Below are 19,663 nucleotides of genomic sequence, written 5' to 3' on the forward strand. Positions count from 1 at the left end.
TGAGTTAAATGCAATGGATGTTTTTCAAATGCAAAACGTATCACTGAAAACCCCAGAAAACAAACACAGCAAAAAACAATACGATAAAGTTCAAAGAAAGAGAAAAAATTATAATGTTTCTGTTCGGGGATCGTTGTGCACAACTGAGCTGTGACCACAGAACTAACTGCTCTATGAATGATTCATTCTCTTGACTGCTCTGTGGATGATTCATTCAGGCATTTCAAAGTCTTTTGGGCACTTCATTGTAATGAAAGTTATCTGCTGAATGTATTTCGTAGTAACAAGATTTTTACAGACTGTCTTTTGGGGAAACTGTCGGTACTGTAAAACACTTCATTGTAATGAAAATTTTGTTGTAAAGATATTCGTTGTAATGGAATTTGATCTGTATTTCTAATCAACAGAAGTTGACAGAATAGTTAGTAGCAAAAAAGTGGAAATGAAACCCTAACTACTAAGGAAAGATGTTAGGGTCTTTGGAGTTTATTTTTTTATTCATTTTTTTATATAAACTAAACAAACACTCCAATAAAAACCTTTCCTGCTGTGAATAAATGTTCAGCTGGAAAGAACTTATCGGGGGCAAGCGCAATACAATTAGATAGATACTTTATTAATCCCCAAGAGGAAATTCACAATTACTTAAAGCTTCTGAAGGGTTGAGAGCGAGAGAGTGTGAATCAGACAGACAGACAGACAGACACACAGACAAAGAGAGACAGTGTGACAAATGTTACAAATGCCAGTATAGCAACACAGAGGCCACTATAAGGCTGTAAGTTATATTTAGGATGTTTACTAGAACCCTTGAAAAGTGTTCTTTCCTGCACTTGATTGGTGAGCCACCTCATACTGTAGTCTGAGGACACAGAGCCTGTATGGTCAAGGCTTGAGACTTGGTTTCTTTTCTGTTTGCTTTGTACTTTGTGATTCCTTGCATATCATTAATTTTTTTTTTTTAACTTTTGGGCTCAGTTAATATGTAGCATCACTATATAAATCATTAACGATTGATGGCAGAATTATGACAGAAAAGTCATGTCTTGGTTTTTTGGTGATTTGAGAGCTACTTAATGCTTATTTGTGCAAGTTTAATTAAATTGTAGCATTACCTCTTAAAAGTTTGCCTTTGTCTGTCACTAAGCATTTTTTGCATTTTTTTGGCTGCACAGGAGCAACATTACTGTAAAAAGACTTTTGTTCAACTCTATAGCACGTGCAAGGGAGGAGGTAGCAAAAGCAGTGCAGGCAGAGGCAGGAGCCAGAAGGACAGCAAGTAAATAGTGTGGAAGATGGCTGGGGCCCACACCCAGCCAGGACACCCTTCTAACACTGGCTCCAGGGGTAGAGCCATGAGAGGCCACTTTCTTCCCCCAGAACATGTGGTGGCAGCCCCCCTGGGTCACCTCAAGGCCACTACTATGGAATATCGGCACTCAGCCCTGTTGGGTTCCGTGGCCTCCGCCAGGGGGAGCTGCACAGAGCTGCATGGCTTAACGAGCCTGTCTGGGCGGGAACATAGCCACACCCAGAGGTGCAGCCAGAAGTAGGTCAACGAGCACCTACAGCACTTCCGGGTGGGCTATAAGAGGAGCTGACAGCCACCACTCTGGGGGCCAGAATCGGGAGGAAGAGGACGAGGAGTGGTGGAGAAAGAGAAAAGTGCTTTGTGTTCTTAGTGTACTGTGTTTGGGACTGTGATGTGGCTGGAGGGATTACAGGGAAGACATGCCCTCCAGCTGAAGAAAAATAAATAGTTTGTTTTACACGTGCCTCCGTGTCAATCTGTGTTGGGTTGGGTGTAATATAGCGCCTTTTCTTACAATAGTAATGCTAAAAAAGTAAATTTCCCAATAAAGAGGAATTGAAAAAGAAAATGCATACAAGAAAAGTCAGTTTCATCAAGCTTAAGCCAGTGAGTATTTGTGCCAGGAAGAGACAACGGTAAAGGGCACTTCTAAGGATGTATAATAATAATAACAATTATTGTTATTATTATTATAACAGTTTACTCATATTGGCTACACAGGATAAAAGAAAAGTGAAGAGCGAGTCGCCTATGGAAGCAAAATAAATGGACGCATTTGCAATCAGGGAATGAATGCAAAGCTGTTACAAATGTGTGACAATACATGTTACACCATCACACCTCATTTGATTGGCAAAGTTATTTCACTCTTAAAGCATGCACAAATCTATTTCTCAACTAATTCAATAAAGAGAAAATATTGCAACAACATAAGCCTGTGGGTGTTTTTATTTATTTATTTAAAGAACAATTGTGATTCCTACACTCAAGCGTTGAAACTCTCCTGTCTCTGATTTCACATATGGGTGGCTATGAGGTGGATAATGGCTAACATATACAGTAAATAATTGCAACATCTTATTAGTAAAATAAATAAATAAATAAATAAAACATATTTATAAAATGGGAGTTTTTGGAAAGTAGCACAAATGTGAAAATGTTGGGAGACCTGGTGGATTTACTGCTGATCACAACCACAAAGTGTACACAAGAGGTTTAAACAATGAATGGGATGTTAAGTTACATGTCCTGCTGTATGATATACAAGTTAAAACAGGTAATCCTTAAACTGTCAAAGGCTGTATACATCTTGAAAAGTGTGCAGTTATGGCCACATATTATAAAAGAAAGACCCAACAGCACTTGAGAATCTCTAGGAAAGAGAAACTAGGCTAATAGTATAATTATGCGGAAACAGCTTTGAACAAGACAGAAAGAGTTGAGATTATTGGTTTTTTTTTTTGGTTTTTTTTTATATTATACTTTTTGCATGACCTTTGGGGGTCAGATACAGGGTTAGCTTTAAATCATGCCTACTACAACTCAAAACTTTTTATCAAGTGTTTTTTCCCTGTAAAGAAACTCACTACTTCATTTTACTTCTTGTTTACTTTTGCCTACTTCTGAAAGAATCAAGAGGTGCTTGATTTCTTCAGACATAATGTTCACTTGCATTGGTTGTGCCATTACATCCATGTACTTTATTCTGTAAAGGCAGGTTGCCTTAGTTTTGTTAAAATAATTAAAAAAATGAAGTAAGAGTAGTGAAAATGAATAAGTGCACAACTGTGTATACAAAACTGGACAACTACAAAAAAGAATAAAAAAGAAGGAAGCATTCATAATAAGTACTCCAAAGAAACAAGAGTACCGTTGTTTTCTATAATATTAAAGGTCTATCTTGAGCAAGCAATGCAGCTGAATACAGTATGTCCTTGAAAGGTGATACTCGCACAGGCATATTGTTTGCTAGTGGAAAGGGCCAGCCTGGAACATTTCATTCATATAGTATCTTTCCATAACAATTCTTAAAATTCTGCCTTATATTATGATAGATAGATAGATAGATAGGAGTACAACACTGTAATATACAGTAATAATTATGAAGCTTTCATAGCAAAAAAAAAAAACCCAGTATTACACAGAAAACACTAAATATGGTGAAATCCATCTGAAAAAAGGTATGAAAATAAAATGTCCTTTTTTTCATTACTCTGTGTCTTCCCACCTTTTGGTAAATGGGTTTAGTTATGTACATTATTCTTTACAATATATCTTAAAATATTAAATTATTAACTAAAAAGCAAACAAAAAAGTTATACACATATTTCCTTTTGCATTTAACAGAATATGATGCTACAGTTTTGCAGATAAATAATTGTTTTAATATTTAGGCTCTGAGAACATCTGGTATGTAACACATACTCTGTATGATACCATACACGTTGACTTTTACAGTATGTGCAAAAAGGGGAACAGCAAGTAGAACAAAGTTTGGGTTCACTAAACTATGGATCTTCACTTCTATTTTAATTTATAATAAAATGTAAGAGTTGCTTAAGGGTTGCATGCTTAACCTGGATTAGCCTAACTCCATTACATTGGACTAGTTTAATTTATCTGCCAAATATGATTTGACTCACATTTATGTTTACCTGACAATTACCAGCACTGGGCCAATGGGTACAAAACGTGATAATTATAGAATTTTTTGATTTTAGATCTTTCATGCACAATAAAAAACAACATTTCAGATGATTACTGTCTTATAATGGAGGGCTATAGCAAAACACAACCTCACAATTATAGAGATATAATAAATATGTAAATATGCATTTTTTTTTTTTACAGCTGGAGCAGAAGCAAGTTAAGTGATTTGCTTTGGGACCCATTGTGAGTCAGAATAACTGAACCAGCAACCTTACGGTACTAAATACAATTTCATATGCCCTACACCAGCATTAATAAAGCTTTTAACAAGCTGGTGGCCCTCTATTACAAATGTGAAAATAAATAGAAAGAGTTGCTCACCAGTAAGCTTGGTATGACCATCTTCGCAGGACTGATACACTTCTTCAAGCAGAATTTCAGGGCTAACATCTACCACAGCACCTGATAACAGGATATTTGTCTTTATGGATGATGGTACCCTGACTGATACAGCACCTAGAGTATGCAGGAATAAATAATACCATAAAAAGGTTTTAAAAAAAAGAACAGTTTTTTAAAGTTTAATTTTATCACACATATTGATTCTCACAGATAAAGTTTTATAGTGTAAGCTAACTGAAAAAGGATGCTTGTAACACAAACAAAACATAGCAAGCAAAGAAATAGGCTAAAACAAACTTCATTAATTTAGTTCATGCTTAAAGCAGGAAACTCATTGAAGACATCTGGGTGCTGTTAGGATTGTTAACTACATTATGTAAAATTGAGGTTGTGCTAATGGTTTCATGAAGGCCTATAGCTAGTATACACTTGCTGCCAAAGAGTCCTATACAGTCGTAGCTTTTAGTACTTCTTCCATTATGGGTACAGCAAAATTTTTATATTCTACTATTCCAACACAATTTCAGAAGAAAAGGATATTGATGGGTGAATCTAGAAATGTAAGTGCTGATATGCATTATTGCAGTTCTTTAATGTCTTATAATACTTTACAGACTTGTAACTCCCAACTTAAGTTACCAACACAAGGCTGTTGCATAGTGATAATTATTAATGGTGCTCTGTCCCAAATTACATAGAACGTTGTATTTTCTGTAACAGATAAAACTGATGATTTACCCTGTTGACTTTCTATGTCTGCTGTGCCAAACTGGCTAATATATGCATCAATGTCTCCATCCTTCACAAGTGCATTTAAGTAGCCATCAGATCCATCTGAAAAACAAAAGAAAAAAAGAAAGAAGATGTGATATGGCTTCTGAATCACTGCACCTTACATCATGATAATGGTCAATACATAAAATATAGTCATTTAAAAATATGCCGCAATGCAGATTTTATTTTAATAGGCAATTTTTTATTTATTTATTTATTTATTTATTTTTTTTACAGTTGGTGTTTAGTGCAATGCTACTTTTTATGAACACAGAAGCCGGTTAGTACAACATTTCGAGTGTTGCTATCATTTGATAACATAGCAAAAAATGAACCGTCCCAAAAATGGCTAAGAGCAGGATTTCAAAAGTGTGTGACAGCTGATGCATTGCCACTATGATCAGGGTTACAGTAGTTTTGAATTATCACTATGGGTTGGGAATATGAACAAAATAATTATACATGTACTGATGTCTGATGTGTTAACGTGGTAAAATTAATTTTGCTATTACTATTGGGATATTGCTATTGTAGTTTTTTCTAATCAAATTTTTATTAATAAGAAAAAGAAGATGATAAAAATGGGTGTAAGAAATTATTTCAAATATATATAAAAAAGGACAACACCCTTTCCAACTGGCACCCAAAGGCTTACACAGGAGGACAGCCTGTAGCAAAGGAAAGAAAAAAGGGAAGTAAAAAAAGAGAAAAGGGAGAAATTGTGTCACAGACCAAACTCCTCAACTGGCTCTTGACTAAATGTACAGAATTCATCCAGTTTCTAATGGTTTTGTTGGATTGCAGAGTGTTTAACATTATAGAGTACTGCTATTCGGTTGTACAAAAGAGTACAAAAGAATGTATCTAGAAAACAAACAAAATGTTAGAGACTGTTACTAAGCAAAAACAAACATACACAGTACTTTAACTTGATTAACAAAGGTTATGTTGAAATTTAAAAAAAAAAAAGTATAATACAGTGTACCAGGAAAAAAAGCCCACCACGAGTTTACGTGAGACCCCGTGCAGTGGAAATTGGCACCAAGCTACACTTTGGGCTCTTGTAGTTTATGTACTGAGTGTACCGATGGTGAGATCAGAGAGACATAGGCACAAAGTTGCAAAAGTGAAGACTTTACTAACAGGTGCTACAAACAAAAATGGTGAAAAAAACAAAAACCCAAATCAAAATGATTTGGTGTCATTAAACACTGTTCCCTTTTCCAGCAGCAGCAGAGCGCAACAGGCGGCAGACCTCGCCTGATCAGATGCTGTCCAGTTCCCACCTGCAATGCTACATAAATCAGGTTTGACCATTGACAAGCCGTCTCTCCTCTGGAGATACGACACACCTTCCCCTCCCTCAACGTAAGTGTGCTCATGATCTCGATGGCTATTTAAAAAAAAAAAACCCACAGGTAAGGCTATAAACAGCTATACTGCTCTAGTGTGACAAGTTTTGTTTTCACTTTCAATGGTGCACTGCACCACAGTGTTTGCTGTTGTATTGTCCAATTTAGAAGAAATCCCCTATTTTTCCTCCAAACGGGCATCTTTTAACTGATTTTATTATTCAATATAAGAAGCAGTCACAATTAAAAAGCTAAGTGCAATCCTACATTTTAAATTTTAGAAAGTTATATTTCTCTTTTCATCATTGATGACAGCCATTTCCTGCTTGCTAACTTAAAACCATTCTTGAAAAGAACCTAATTTTAAGAGATGTAACACGCCATCATGAATTCAAGGGGATATTCTACAGGGCCGGTACATTAAACAAAAATATATCCTTAGTAGGCATCCATCCATCCATCCTCTTCCGCTTGTCCGAGGTCGGGTCGTGGGGGCAGCAGCTTGAGCAGAGATACCCAGACTTCCCTCTCCCTGGCCACTTCTTCTAGCTCTTCCGGGAGAATCCCGAGGCGTTCCCAGGCCAGCCAGGAGACATAGTCCCTCCAGCGTGTCCTGGGTCTTCCCCGGGGCCTCCTCCCAGTTGGACGTGCCCGGAACACCTCACCAGGGAGGCGGCCAGGAGGCATCCTGATCAGATGCTCAAGCCACCTCATCTGACTCCTCTCGATGCGGAGGAGCAGCGGCTCTACTCTGAGCCCCTCCCAGATGACTGAGCTTCTCACCCTATCTTTAAGGGAGAGCCCAGACACCCTGCGGAGGAAACTCATTTCAGCCGCTTGTATTCGCATGAGATGCCAAACTTATTCCACATATAGTAAGTATTGTGATAGAGAGTTCATAATACAAAATTCCTATGATACAGACCGTACTCAAAACAATGCACAAAATAATAAATATTTTTCGAAGAAATTTGGAAAACAATTAAACAGACTATCTTAAAATCAATAGCACAACAAAATAGGCATAAAAATATAAATGTAGAAGTTCTTCATTTCTGTTCTGTATTCTCACAAATATACACTTTTATTGAGTTTGCAATTGTGATTGCAAAATGAAACTTGGCTATTTTGTTCATCCCACATGCTTTTCTAAATATCTTGGCAGTTTCAAAGCTCTAACGTGCAAGTTAAAAGTCGCCTACCCTTCTTAGTTGAACATGTCCAATGCCAGACATTATACCTGTGATTGAATCTGCAAACGGGGCTCTAGCACGCCTAGTACTCTTTGTCTATTAAATTCAGTCAGTCAGTCAGTCAGACTTTATTAATCCCAAGGGGAAATTCACATACTCCAGCAGCAGCATATTGATCAAAAACAATATTAAAGAGTGATAAAAATGCAGGTATAACAGACAATAACTTTGTATAATGTTAATGTTTAACCCCCAACCGTGGAATTGAAGAGTCGCACAGTGTGGGGGAAGAACTACCTCCTTAGTCTGTCAGTGGAGCAGGCCAGTTACAGCAGTTTGTCGCGGAAGCTGCTCCTCTGTCTGGAGATGATACTGTTCAGTGGATACAGTGGATTCTCCATGATTGACAGGAGCCTGCTCAGCGCCCGTCGCTCTGCCACGGATGTCAAACTATTTAGCTCCATGCCTACAATACAGCCTGCCTTCCTCACCAGTTTGTCCAGGTGTGAGGCGTCCCTCTTCTTTATGCTGCCTCCCCAGCACACCACCGCGCAGAAGAGGGTGATTGCCACAACCGTCTGATAGAACATCTGCAGCATCTTATTGCAGATGTTGAAAGACGCCAGCCTTCTAAGGAAGTATAGCTGGCTCTGTCCTCTCTTGCACAGAGAATCAGCATTGGCAGTCCAGTCCAATTTATCATCCAGCTGCACTCCCAAGTATTTATAGGTCTGCACCCTCTGCACACAGTCACCTCTGATGATCACGGGGTCCATGAGGGGCCTGGTCCTCCTAAAATCCACCACCATCTCCTTTGTTTTACTGGTGTTCAGTTGTAGGTGGTTTGAGTCACAACCATTTAACAAAGTCCTTGATGATGTTCCTATACTCCTCCTCCTGCCCACTCCTGATGCAGCCCACGATACCAGTGTCATCAGCGAACGTTTGCATGTGGCAGGACTCCAAGTTGTATTGGAAGTCCAATGTATATAGGCTGAACAGGACCAGAGAAAGTACAGTCCCCTGCGGCGCTCCTGTGTTGCTGACCACAATGTCAGACCTGCAGTTCAAAAGACGCACTTACTGAGGTCTGTCTGTAAGATAGTCCACGATCCATGCCACCAGGTATGAATCTACTCCCATCCCTGTCAGCTTGTCCCTAAGGAGCGGAGGTTGGATGGTGTTGAAGGCGCTAGAGAAGTCCACAAACATAATCACAGCACCACTGCCTCTGTCCAAGTGGGAGAGGGATCGGTGTAGAAATATGATGTATACATTACAATATTTTTCAATTTAGCATTCCTATAACTCATACAAAAATATGTAAATAGATTCTTCTGCTTTTGTTACTACAGATATTAGGTGCTCTGACAATTCTAGTATTTATTTGTAAAGATAATTTAGCCAAAATAACCAGTTTTCACTCTATTACCTGCTCTAATACCACTTGCCAGATCATGTACAAAAATACTGTTTAGCATGCCTGACCAAAGAAAGTATATTGTATTTGTAAATGTTGGCAGCATTGTATCAAGCAGAATTAAAATAGCAAGTTTCCAGAAAAGCACTTCTGTTGTGTCCATACAGGAATGCCTATTAAAATGCTCTTAACGGACTCCTAAAGTAAACACACAAGACTAGGGAATCCATTCCCGGACGGGTTTATCTATTCCCGGGAATTCGGAAATCCCACATTTCATTCCCGAGAATCCCGGGCTTCCGGGGATGACACAGTGCACAGGCATCTCACATGTGAACGGTTTTAGAACGACCGACACTTATTTTTAATAAAACTACTGCAATATGTTGACACAAGTAAAAGACTAACCTTATCTACAAGCATTTCATGCTGTCATAGAAGTACATGTACCTTTAGTTGCGGTAATAAGAACGTACAGGTGCTGGTCATAAAATTAGAATTTCATGACAAAGTTGATTTATTTCAGTAATTCCATTCAAAAAGTGAAACTTGTATATTAGATTCATTCATTACACACAGACTGATGTATTTCAGATGTTTATTTCTTTTAATGTTGATGATTATAACTGACAACTAATGAAAGTCCCAAATTCAGTATCTTGGAAAAATAGAATATTGTGAAAAGGTTCAATATTGAAGACACCTGGTGCCACACTCTAATCAGCTAATTAACTCAAAACACCTGCAAAAGCCTTTAAATGGTCTCTCAGTCTAGTTCTGTAGGCTACACAATCATGGGGAAGACTGCTGACTTGACAGTTGTTCAAAAGACGACCATTGACACCTTGCACAAGGAGGGCAAGACACAAAAGGTCATTGCTAAAGAGGCTGGCTGTTCACAGAGCTCTGTGCCCAAGCACATTAATAGAGAGGCGAAGGACAAGATGTGGTAGAAAAAAGTGTGCAAGCAATAGACATAACCGCACCCTGGAGAGGATTGTGAAACAAAACCCATTCAAAAATGTGGGGGAGATTCACAAAGAGTGGACTGCAGCTGGAGTCAGTGCTTCAAGAACCACCACGCACAGACATATGCAAGACATGGGTTTCAGCTGTCGCATTCCTTGTGTCAAGCCACTCTTGAACAAGAGACAGCGTCAGAAGCGTCTCGCCTGGGCTAAAGACAAAAAGGACTGGACTGCTGCTGAGCGGTCCAAAGTTATGTTCTCTGATGAAAGTAAATTTTGCATTTCCATTGGAAATCAAGGTCCCAGAGTCTGTAGGAAGAGAGGAGAGGCACTGAATCCACGTTGCGTGAGGTCCAGTGTAAAGTTTCCACAGTCAGTGATGGTTTGGGGTGCCATGTCATCTACTGGTGTTGGTCCATTGTGTTTTCTGAGGTCCAAGGTCAACGCAGCCATCTACCAGGAAGTTTTAGAGCACTTCATGCTTCCTGCTGCTGACGAACTTTATGGAGATGCAGATTTCATTTTCCAACAGGACCTGGCACCTGCTAACAGTGCCAAAGCTACCAGTACCTGGTTTAAGGACCATGGTATCCCTGTTCTTGATTGGCCAGCAAACTCGCCTGACCTTAACCCCATAGAAAATCTATGGGGTATTGTGAAGAGGTTGATGCAATACGCCAGACCCAACAATTCAGAAGAGCTGAAGGCCACTATCAGAGCAACATGGGCTCTCATAACACCTGAGCAGTGCCACAGACTGATCGACTCCATGCCACGCTGCATTGCTGCAGTAATCCAGGCCAAAGGAGCCCCAACTAAATATTGAGTGCTGTACATGCTCATACTTTTCATGTTCATACCTTTCAGTTGGCCAACATTTCTAAAAATCCTTTTTTTGCATTGGTCTTAATTGATATTCTAATTTTCCGAGATACTGAATTTGGGACTTTCATTAGTTGTCAGTTATAATCATCAACATTAAAAGAAATAAACATTTGAAATACATCAGTCTGTGTGTAATGAATGAATCTAATATACAAGTTTCACTTTTTGAATGGAATTACTGAAATAAATCAACTTTGTTATGATATATAGTAGAAAGCACAACGTCCTCACAGGTGGCGCAGTGACAGTGCTGCAGCTTTGCAGTAAGAAGACTGTGGAAGATTGTGGGTTCGCTTCCCGGTTCCTCCCTGTGTGGATAGCGCTTTGAGTACTGAGAAAAGCACTATATAAATGTAATGAATTATTATTATTATTAACGTGTCCAGCGTGTGGTCGTCCATGCGATAGCGCACCTTCGTGCAGAAGTACGCCAGCCGCCAAGAAAGCACGCTCTGCCTCCACTGAAGTAGGCGGCACAATCATCAGATACTGATACACTTGTTTTAAACAATGCCTGCGCTTGCCATTGCGCTGAAACAACGCCATTTCAGCTTTTACTGATGCATCCAGTTTCTTGTCATCATTCTGTGATGGCAAGTTTCTTGGCACAGATAATGCGGATGCAACAGACTGACGCATTGCAATTTCAAGTTGCTGTTCAAAGCTGTTGTCTGATGAAGTGCAAGCTGCAGCAATGGTGCCACCTTAATTATTTTCAACTATATAGATCTGTTATTTCTTGATCTATTTTTACACGCTATATATGCAAGGTTGGCCGCTCCCGGGAATGTGGGAATGAAAAATGTCCGGGAATCCCAGGCTCCCGATTACCTACACAAGACAAAAATATTTTTAGGCCACTTAATAAGCATTAGTCTTTTTAAGATCTTTTTCATCTAAATGCTCAAAGCAACTTAGTTGTAGATACTGGTTTATAACATACAAGGAAGTAAAAGCATATTAAAAATATTAAAAGCCATTAACATATTTCAACATGCAGTGTAGACATAATTTAACTCACACATTTATCTGAGTAGCAAGTGTACCTATGGCATTTATTTATACTGTAACATTAGGCAGGAATCAATTAGTAGATATCAAAAGTCTACACACCCCGGATTTAAATTTAAGCTTTTGTTGATGTAAAGGTTAAAATCAGTTGAAGCCATGTCGGACACTTTTTCACCTTTAAAAAATCTCTATCTGAAAAACATGTAAATATGGATAAACCATCTTACCAACAATAATGTCTCCACTTTCACTCTGCACTGATATATTACCTATAAAATATCAACAAGGAAAAATAATATAAGCAGTTTGTAAATAAAAATGAACATATTTACCTTTTTTAATTACTACATTAGTTTTCTACAGCTTTCCCTTCCTTTCTGACATTGTTTCTCTAAAAATGTGGATCAAACTACAGCTAATACTGTTTTTATAAAACAGGTATATAGTGTACAAACTAATTTTTCACAAATCAAACAGAACTGTTATTTTAATGAGATTTGGCAGCAAAAATATCCACTTATTTTGTGTATTTTGTTTTTTAGGTATTAAGAGTAAATCACAACATACTAAATCAAATAATGATAGGGTACTTTGGTACAAGACAAAGACAAGTTTTATAAAAGAAAGTACATAATAAGTAAAAAAAAAAAAAGTAAAGTCTCAAACATTAAAAATTGGTTGTGCAAATACAGAGGAAATTTTTCCTAATTACCCATTACACAACAGCTGTAATATTACTCCAGCATCACAGAGACATAATTTAATTCAGAACATGTCACAATTAATAAAATTAGATCATTTAAATTAATAATAAGCATCATTTTTATCTGAATGGGAAATAGCTACACAAGTATGAAATTTGTGAACAATCAAATACAAAGCTAAGTAAAATGAAATACAGCTTTTATCATTCCAGTCCAGATGGCATCTGTTTTCAGATTAGTGAGCAATGAACGGAACGCAGATATGTATGAGTCAAAATGTTTTTAGCTTTAACATTAGATCCTTATTTATATCACAGACTTATCTATCTTAAAAGTACAATATATCTTAAAACAGGGTTTGCCTGACAGAATCTATCAATTTTAACAGATCAAAAAGACAAATGAAAAGGTATTTAATATCAAGAACTAATCTTCATGATTCCATAAAGAAAACTTGAATTTATTCTGTGCTATGAATCTTTTATTTTAAAGCAGATCAAGACTATTTTTATAATAGGCCCTTTTCTAATCATAATAAACATTAAAATGTTCATCTGGATCCTAAAGAAATATTATAAATAAAGTTTCAACATTCACACAGAAAACATAAGCACATCATCACAAAATAAAGCAAAACTAAAAGTGTAAGATGACATCAAGACGACACAATACATATATGATCAGACAAGGACAAGGAAAGATGTTAAGCTTTGTTTGAAAAGTAAACCAAAAATGCCAAGAGGTAGTCATTGCTTTAGTAATGGTGTATAATGATTACTTAGTCAACAGAGGGAGAGCCAAACAATTTAATACAGTTTTGTACACTTCTACCAATCTAGGTATTTTTAAGACTATATTTGACATCTTTTGAATGGTAATGAAGTTTTTCCTTCAGATTCAATAAGAGACTGCAATTTTCACCCAGAAATTTGACAGTGCAGAGAAAGTGGCACTAGTAAGGTAATTATAACCTAAATGGGGAAATTTGAAAACACAGAGCACAGGTTTCAGTTATTAAATTACTGCTTAATTTTAAAACACAAGCTATACTAAAAACAAAGTGTAATCCAGAAATATATATATATATATATATATATATATATATATATATATATATATATTGTCACACACATGTGCATGGGAGGCAGCTAAAGAGCCTGAATGAGAGTAACTCCATGCCAAAGCAGGGGATGGCGGAGTGCACTAACTCTTTCTCTCAATCCTCTGCAGACCAGTTATGAGAAATTCTGCCTGGTCTCGATGACGTCACTTCCAGTTCCAGTCTCAATGATGCCACTTCTGGTCCCAGAGATGATGTCACTTCCTCTGGTCTTCTTTAAAACTGCCATCTTTTTGCCAACAAGACAGTTCTGTTCTGGACTCTAATCGTTACACATCTTTGTGAGCATTTATTTTATTTACCATCCAGGAAATAGGTGGCTGCCCCAAACCTTTTTTTTTGTGTGGCTCATTCTCAATCGTGTGACAATCTATAAGTTCTACCTGCATCTTTTTTTTTTTATTTGAATCTTATTCATGCTTCACATGCAAAAATATCCACTGCAAAAATATCCACAGAAGAATGAATAGCAATGCACAAGCGCTATCAAAATCAATACAAATTATTTATTTTTATAAAATTATCTCTTATAATATAAATATATTGTCCATATTGTTTGTAAAAAATAAATAAATAAAAAAAGTAAGATATTCTTACTATTCAGCCTTAACCCCTATCTGTTTGAAAGATGTGCACTGATTTTATATTATTTTACTGTTTGGAAGCAAAAGAGTTTTTATTTCATTAGAATTTTACATTGCTACCTTTTGTATCATTTAATTTAAACTGATTACATTATCAGGGTTCCTTAAGAAATCAGAACTGTCACTATCTCTATCCATCCTACACTGTCCTTTATTAGTACACATATCTGACTTCCTCCTGTACAATTATTTTAAAACTACCACTCCAGCTCACAAGTATGTACTATCATCTTCTATCCATTCCACAAGAAAAAATAAAACTGTTTGCAGAATGCAGGAATTAATTATTAGTAGTACATGATGATAGAAATGTTAAAATATTGGGAACTTAACCTTTACATTTTTATAGCAACCAGTCCCTGAGTCACAAACTAATGAATTATTTTGTTAAATTGGATGTATACATCCTATGTCAAGTAAAAATGATTCTTCAGACTTTCAGTGTTCCTGTGGTCTGCTCAAGAACTGTAGTGAACATAAATATATTCATTACTTTGGGATTAAAAGATCTCTCTAAAATTGTTTTAAAACAATGTCCAAGTACAATAAACAAGCCAAATATAGATAGAGAGACCTGCAGATGAACTACTCACTCATTGCCATTCTCATTTAAGTCTATAAGCCTATAAATTGCAAATGTATAATGAGTTTGGTGAGATTTCTACAGAAATTTACTGCAACATCTTATACTGTTACATGTTAGAAAGTTATTTCCAAAAATTCATCATTGTTTCCTCAATGTAAAGCTTTGTGGGCTGCACCTAGTTTACAAATCTCAACATTCCCAACTACATCTGAAAATCTTAATGCACACATTTTCTGGCATCCTTTTACATTTCATTCTTGTGTTATTTACGTCACATTAAAAGAGCAGTCAATGTGCAGTTTATGAAAATGTGACTGTTGTCATCCAACCTTTTAGTATCATCTTATTGCTGGACTGTGGTACTTGTATTATTAAGATTACAATTTACTGTCAAATTTAGAATTTTTTTTTAATTTGCATTACTCTTCAGAGTAGTGTACAATTACTTGAGCATTCAGTTTATGGATTTCAATGTGGTAAGGTCTGTTGAGTGTCATTATTTCCTAGCTTTTTAACCATTATGTCAAAAAGCCATATAAGCAAGGACATTAATTTATTTGAAATGTTTCACTTTTTCATATTAAACACAAAGCATTTCAGCAGGATTCTTGAATTAATTTTAATTAATGGCTTACTCATTCTGTCAACATTTCATGTTATGATTTAGGCCATTATTTTCCAATGTTCCAGTTAGATAATCTGATAAATGTTATGTATTTATTTATATGTTCCACACATTTCATTTTACATATATGCAATTTTGTCTCTTATTAGTGAATTCCTGTCACAAATTTTTTGCCTCCTTATTAAAAAAGCTAATATAAAGAAGATCAAGAAGCCACCCCAAAAACATTTGACCTTTACATTATTAGGAATAATACAGGGGTGGGCAAAAGTAGGTTTACCGTTGCGAGTATGCAAAATAAAGAGTTTATTCTTGTATTATTGTTTATTAAATATTGTATTATTTATTTAAATTATTTGTCTTCTTCTTCTTATTATTATTATTATTATTAAAGTGTGCTTGAGTGTAGCAAGTAGACTACAAGAATGTGTAAATACTTAAGGCCGGCAATTTGAGCACTTACGAAATTGTAACTAAGTGCATTGTGCCATTCTTTTGAGTTAAAATAGTTAGTAAATTTATTGAGCTAATAAAGCTATTGTAATAATGAAAACCTGCTTGTCAACTGTAAACTTAATTTTGCCCATGTCTATATATTTAATAAAACAATACATACACACTAAAAAATCTGAAAATTATATTATTAAATTCGGGTCAGGTCAATTGGGGAGCAGAGCTATTATTGCTTTGATTTATATTATGTAGAACTAGCCTGAATATGTTTAGAAACACTCATTTATTTCTCATGAACTGTTAATAAAATTCTGTAATAACTTCTCCTAGAGAGGCTTACCAAAAGATCACACTACAAATGAAAATAGATATATTTTTAAATTTGCAGAGGAGTCTGAGATTTTCAGTCACTTTTAAACATTACAAAAATTCTGGTGAGAACAGGCCATTTTGCCTAACAGTCCTATCCACTTAATTCTTCTAAAATAACATTAATTCTACTTCTGAAAGTCCCTAAAGTCCTGCTGTCTATCACACTACTTGGTAGCTTATTCCTTGTGTGTATGGTCATCTTTGTAAAGAAAAACTTCCTAATGTTTGTGCAAAATTTACTCTTAAAACGTTTGCAACTGTGTCCCAGTGTTCTTGATGAACTCATTTTAAAATAACAGTCTTGATCCACTCTATTAATTCCCTTCATAATTTAAAATCCTTCAGTCATGTCTCCTCTTAATGGTCTTTTGCTGAAACTAATCTGTCCTCATAATTCATCCCCTGTAGCCCTGGATTTAGCCTAGTCACTCTTCTCTGGACTTTTTCTTGTACTGCTATATCCTTTTTTTAACCTGGAGAACACACATGTACACAACTTTACCATCATAGAGTTGTAGAATATGCGAATGATGTCACTACCCTCATTAAGAAAGAAAGAAAAACACAGTCTCCGAAGAAATAAAGAGTCTGCTCTACCCTTTCTAACACAGTTCCTCTGTGTTAAGAGACCAGTACAGCCTGTCACTGATGTGGACCCCCATGAAACTGTAGCAGTGCACCACCTCTACATCTACTCTCTGAACAGTGACTGGGTGTACAGGCTGTACAGTGTGGCGAAAGTCAATAAGCACTTTTGCTGATGTTAAGTTGCAGTTCTTTCTGCACCAAGAAACAAAGTTCTCCACCTGACTCCTATACTCTGCCTTACCTTCCTGATTGATCCACCCCTTAAGTGCAGAATCATCCAAGAATTTCTGTAAGTGGCATAACCTGGTGTTGTATTTATAGTTTGAGGTATACAGAGTGAAAAGAAAAGGAGACAGGAATGTCCATTGTGTTGCTTCAGTGTTGCTCACATTTGTATAAGAGATACAGTCTTTAAGTCTCACAAACTGCATTCTACCAGACAGATAAAAACCTACTCTGTAAGGAAATCTGTTATCACCATTACCCATAGTAACATGAGATTTACATTTTTTCTTGCCCTTTATTACAAACAATATGGGGTAAGTAATTGATTAATTAATTAAATTACCACTTTTTGTTGGAGTATTCCTTTAAAATGTTGTCCCTATCGGTAGCAATCATGGCAATAAATGATTGAATCTTTACACTAAATTTAATTCCGCTCTGAACAGTCTGATATCCTATCAGACAAAAAAATATTTTTGTTAATTTTGTCTTCTGCATTTAAGTTTTGTACAGTACAGTAATCCCTCGCTATATCGCACTTCGCTTTTCGCGGCTTCACTCCATCGCGGATTTTATATGTAAGCATATTTAAATATATATTGCGGATTTTTTGCTTGTTCACGTATTTCTGCGGACAATGGGTCTTTTAATTTCTGGTACATGCTTCCTCAGTTGGTTTGCCCAGTTGATTTCATACAAGGGACGCTATTGGCAGATGGCTGAGAAGCTACCCAGCTTACTTTTCTCTCTCTCTTGCGCTGACTTTCTCTGATCCTGACGTAGGGGGATTGAGCAGGGGGGCTGTTCGCACACCTAGACGATACGGACGCTCGTCTAAAAATGCTGAAAGATTATCTTCACGTTGCTATCTTTTGTGCAGCTGCTTCCTGAAACAACATGCTGCACGGTGCTTCACATACTTAAAAGCTCGAAGGGCACGTATTGATTTTTGATTGAAAAACAAACTCTGTCTGTCTCTCTCTCTTTCTCTGCTCCTGACGGAGGGGGTGTGAGCTGCTGCCTTCAACAGCTTTGTGCCGCGGTGCTTCGCATACTTAAAAGCCAAACAGCCCTATTGATTTGTTTGCTTTTCTCTATCTCTGTGACATTATCAGCTCCTGACGCGCACTCCTTTGAAGAGGAAGATATGATTGCATTCTTTTAATTGTGAGACGGAACTGTCATCTCTGTCTTGTCATGGAGCACAGTTTAAACTTTTGAAAAAGAGACAAATGTTTGTTTGCAGTGTTTGAATAACGTTCCTGTCTCTCTACAACCTCCTGTGTTTCTGCGCAAATCTGTGACCCAAGCATGACAATATAAAAATAACCATATAAACATATGGTTTCTACTTCGTGGATTTTCTTATTTCGCGGGTGGCTCTGGAACGCAACCCCCGCGATGGAGGAGGGATTATTGTATTGATTTGTTTATAATAGCTCTGCTATCAGCATCAGATTTCACCACTGGAACAATTAAAATTTGATCTTGACATCACTACATTTTGTTGATTGATATTCACAACTTACCATGTACATTTCCCAGTTCAATCTTGCCAGATACAGAAGAGACAACAGAAGATTCTGCATAAATATGTTTAGCTTTCACTGCCCCATGCTCAGTAGAAATTCTCATCCTGGTCCCTTGCAACTTTGCAATATCCACAAGCTACAAAATAAACAATACTTTAGGGGAAAACACAATATATACGGTATATACAATATGTATTAAATGTTAAGTAACAATAAGTAATACAGACAATTGCTTTCATGTATTATATTTTCATAAGGAAAAAAACTAAAAGTGGTCAATGACCATACGTTTAAATATTTTTTTTTTTAATTATTATTCCACAAATTAGAAATAGGTAACTTTAATACATGAGCAATAATGATTAAATTAGCAGCATGTTGACAATGCTGATATTGCTGAAGAACAGTGGAAAAACATTTGCATTGACTGATTAAAAATATTGCACCAGGATTATCTGTGGTGGGTTGGCACCCTGCCCGGGATTGGTTCCTGCCTTGTGCCCTGTTGTGGCTGGGATTGGCTCCAGCAGACCCCCGTGACCCTGTGTTCGGATTCAGCGGGTTGGATAATGGATGGATGGCACCAGGATTATTAAAAAACATTATGTTCACTGCACTGCTTGGAAAAAGCTTCTTGCAGAATTTTCTTTTATTACAGGTATAATCCTTTAGGAAGTTTACTTTGACGAAAGAGTTTCCTGGGCCAGCACAATGGCACAGAATCTATGTGTTGAATTCCATGTTCATGAACTGACAAAGTGATGTTTCCATGTTCTCTGTGTGGGATTTTTTACATGGTACTCAAGTATTCTGACCATGTCAAAAATATAAGTTATTTGACAAATTCA

At 36.7% G+C, this 19,663-nt stretch overlaps 1 protein-coding gene across 1 annotated transcript in view; it reads right to left on the minus strand.

The window, feature by feature from the left end:
- fam185a (family with sequence similarity 185 member A) overlaps positions 1 to 19,663 on the minus strand; it is a 78,200-nt gene that overhangs the window by 13,968 nt on the left and 44,569 nt on the right. The window contains exons 4-7 of the mRNA XM_028811746.2: positions 18,813 to 18,951; positions 12,194 to 12,235; positions 5,102 to 5,197; positions 4,343 to 4,477 (exon numbers count right to left, since the gene is read on the minus strand). Of these exons, the coding sequence (XP_028667579.1) occupies positions 4,343 to 4,477; positions 5,102 to 5,197; positions 12,194 to 12,235; positions 18,813 to 18,951 (412 nt within the window). The remainder of the gene's footprint in view (positions 1 to 4,342; positions 4,478 to 5,101; positions 5,198 to 12,193; positions 12,236 to 18,812; positions 18,952 to 19,663) is intronic.

Source organism: Erpetoichthys calabaricus, chromosome 1 (genome assembly GCF_900747795.2).
Source record: "Erpetoichthys calabaricus chromosome 1, fErpCal1.3, whole genome shotgun sequence".
In the NCBI taxonomy this organism is placed as follows: Eukaryota; Metazoa; Chordata; class Cladistia; order Polypteriformes; family Polypteridae; genus Erpetoichthys; species Erpetoichthys calabaricus.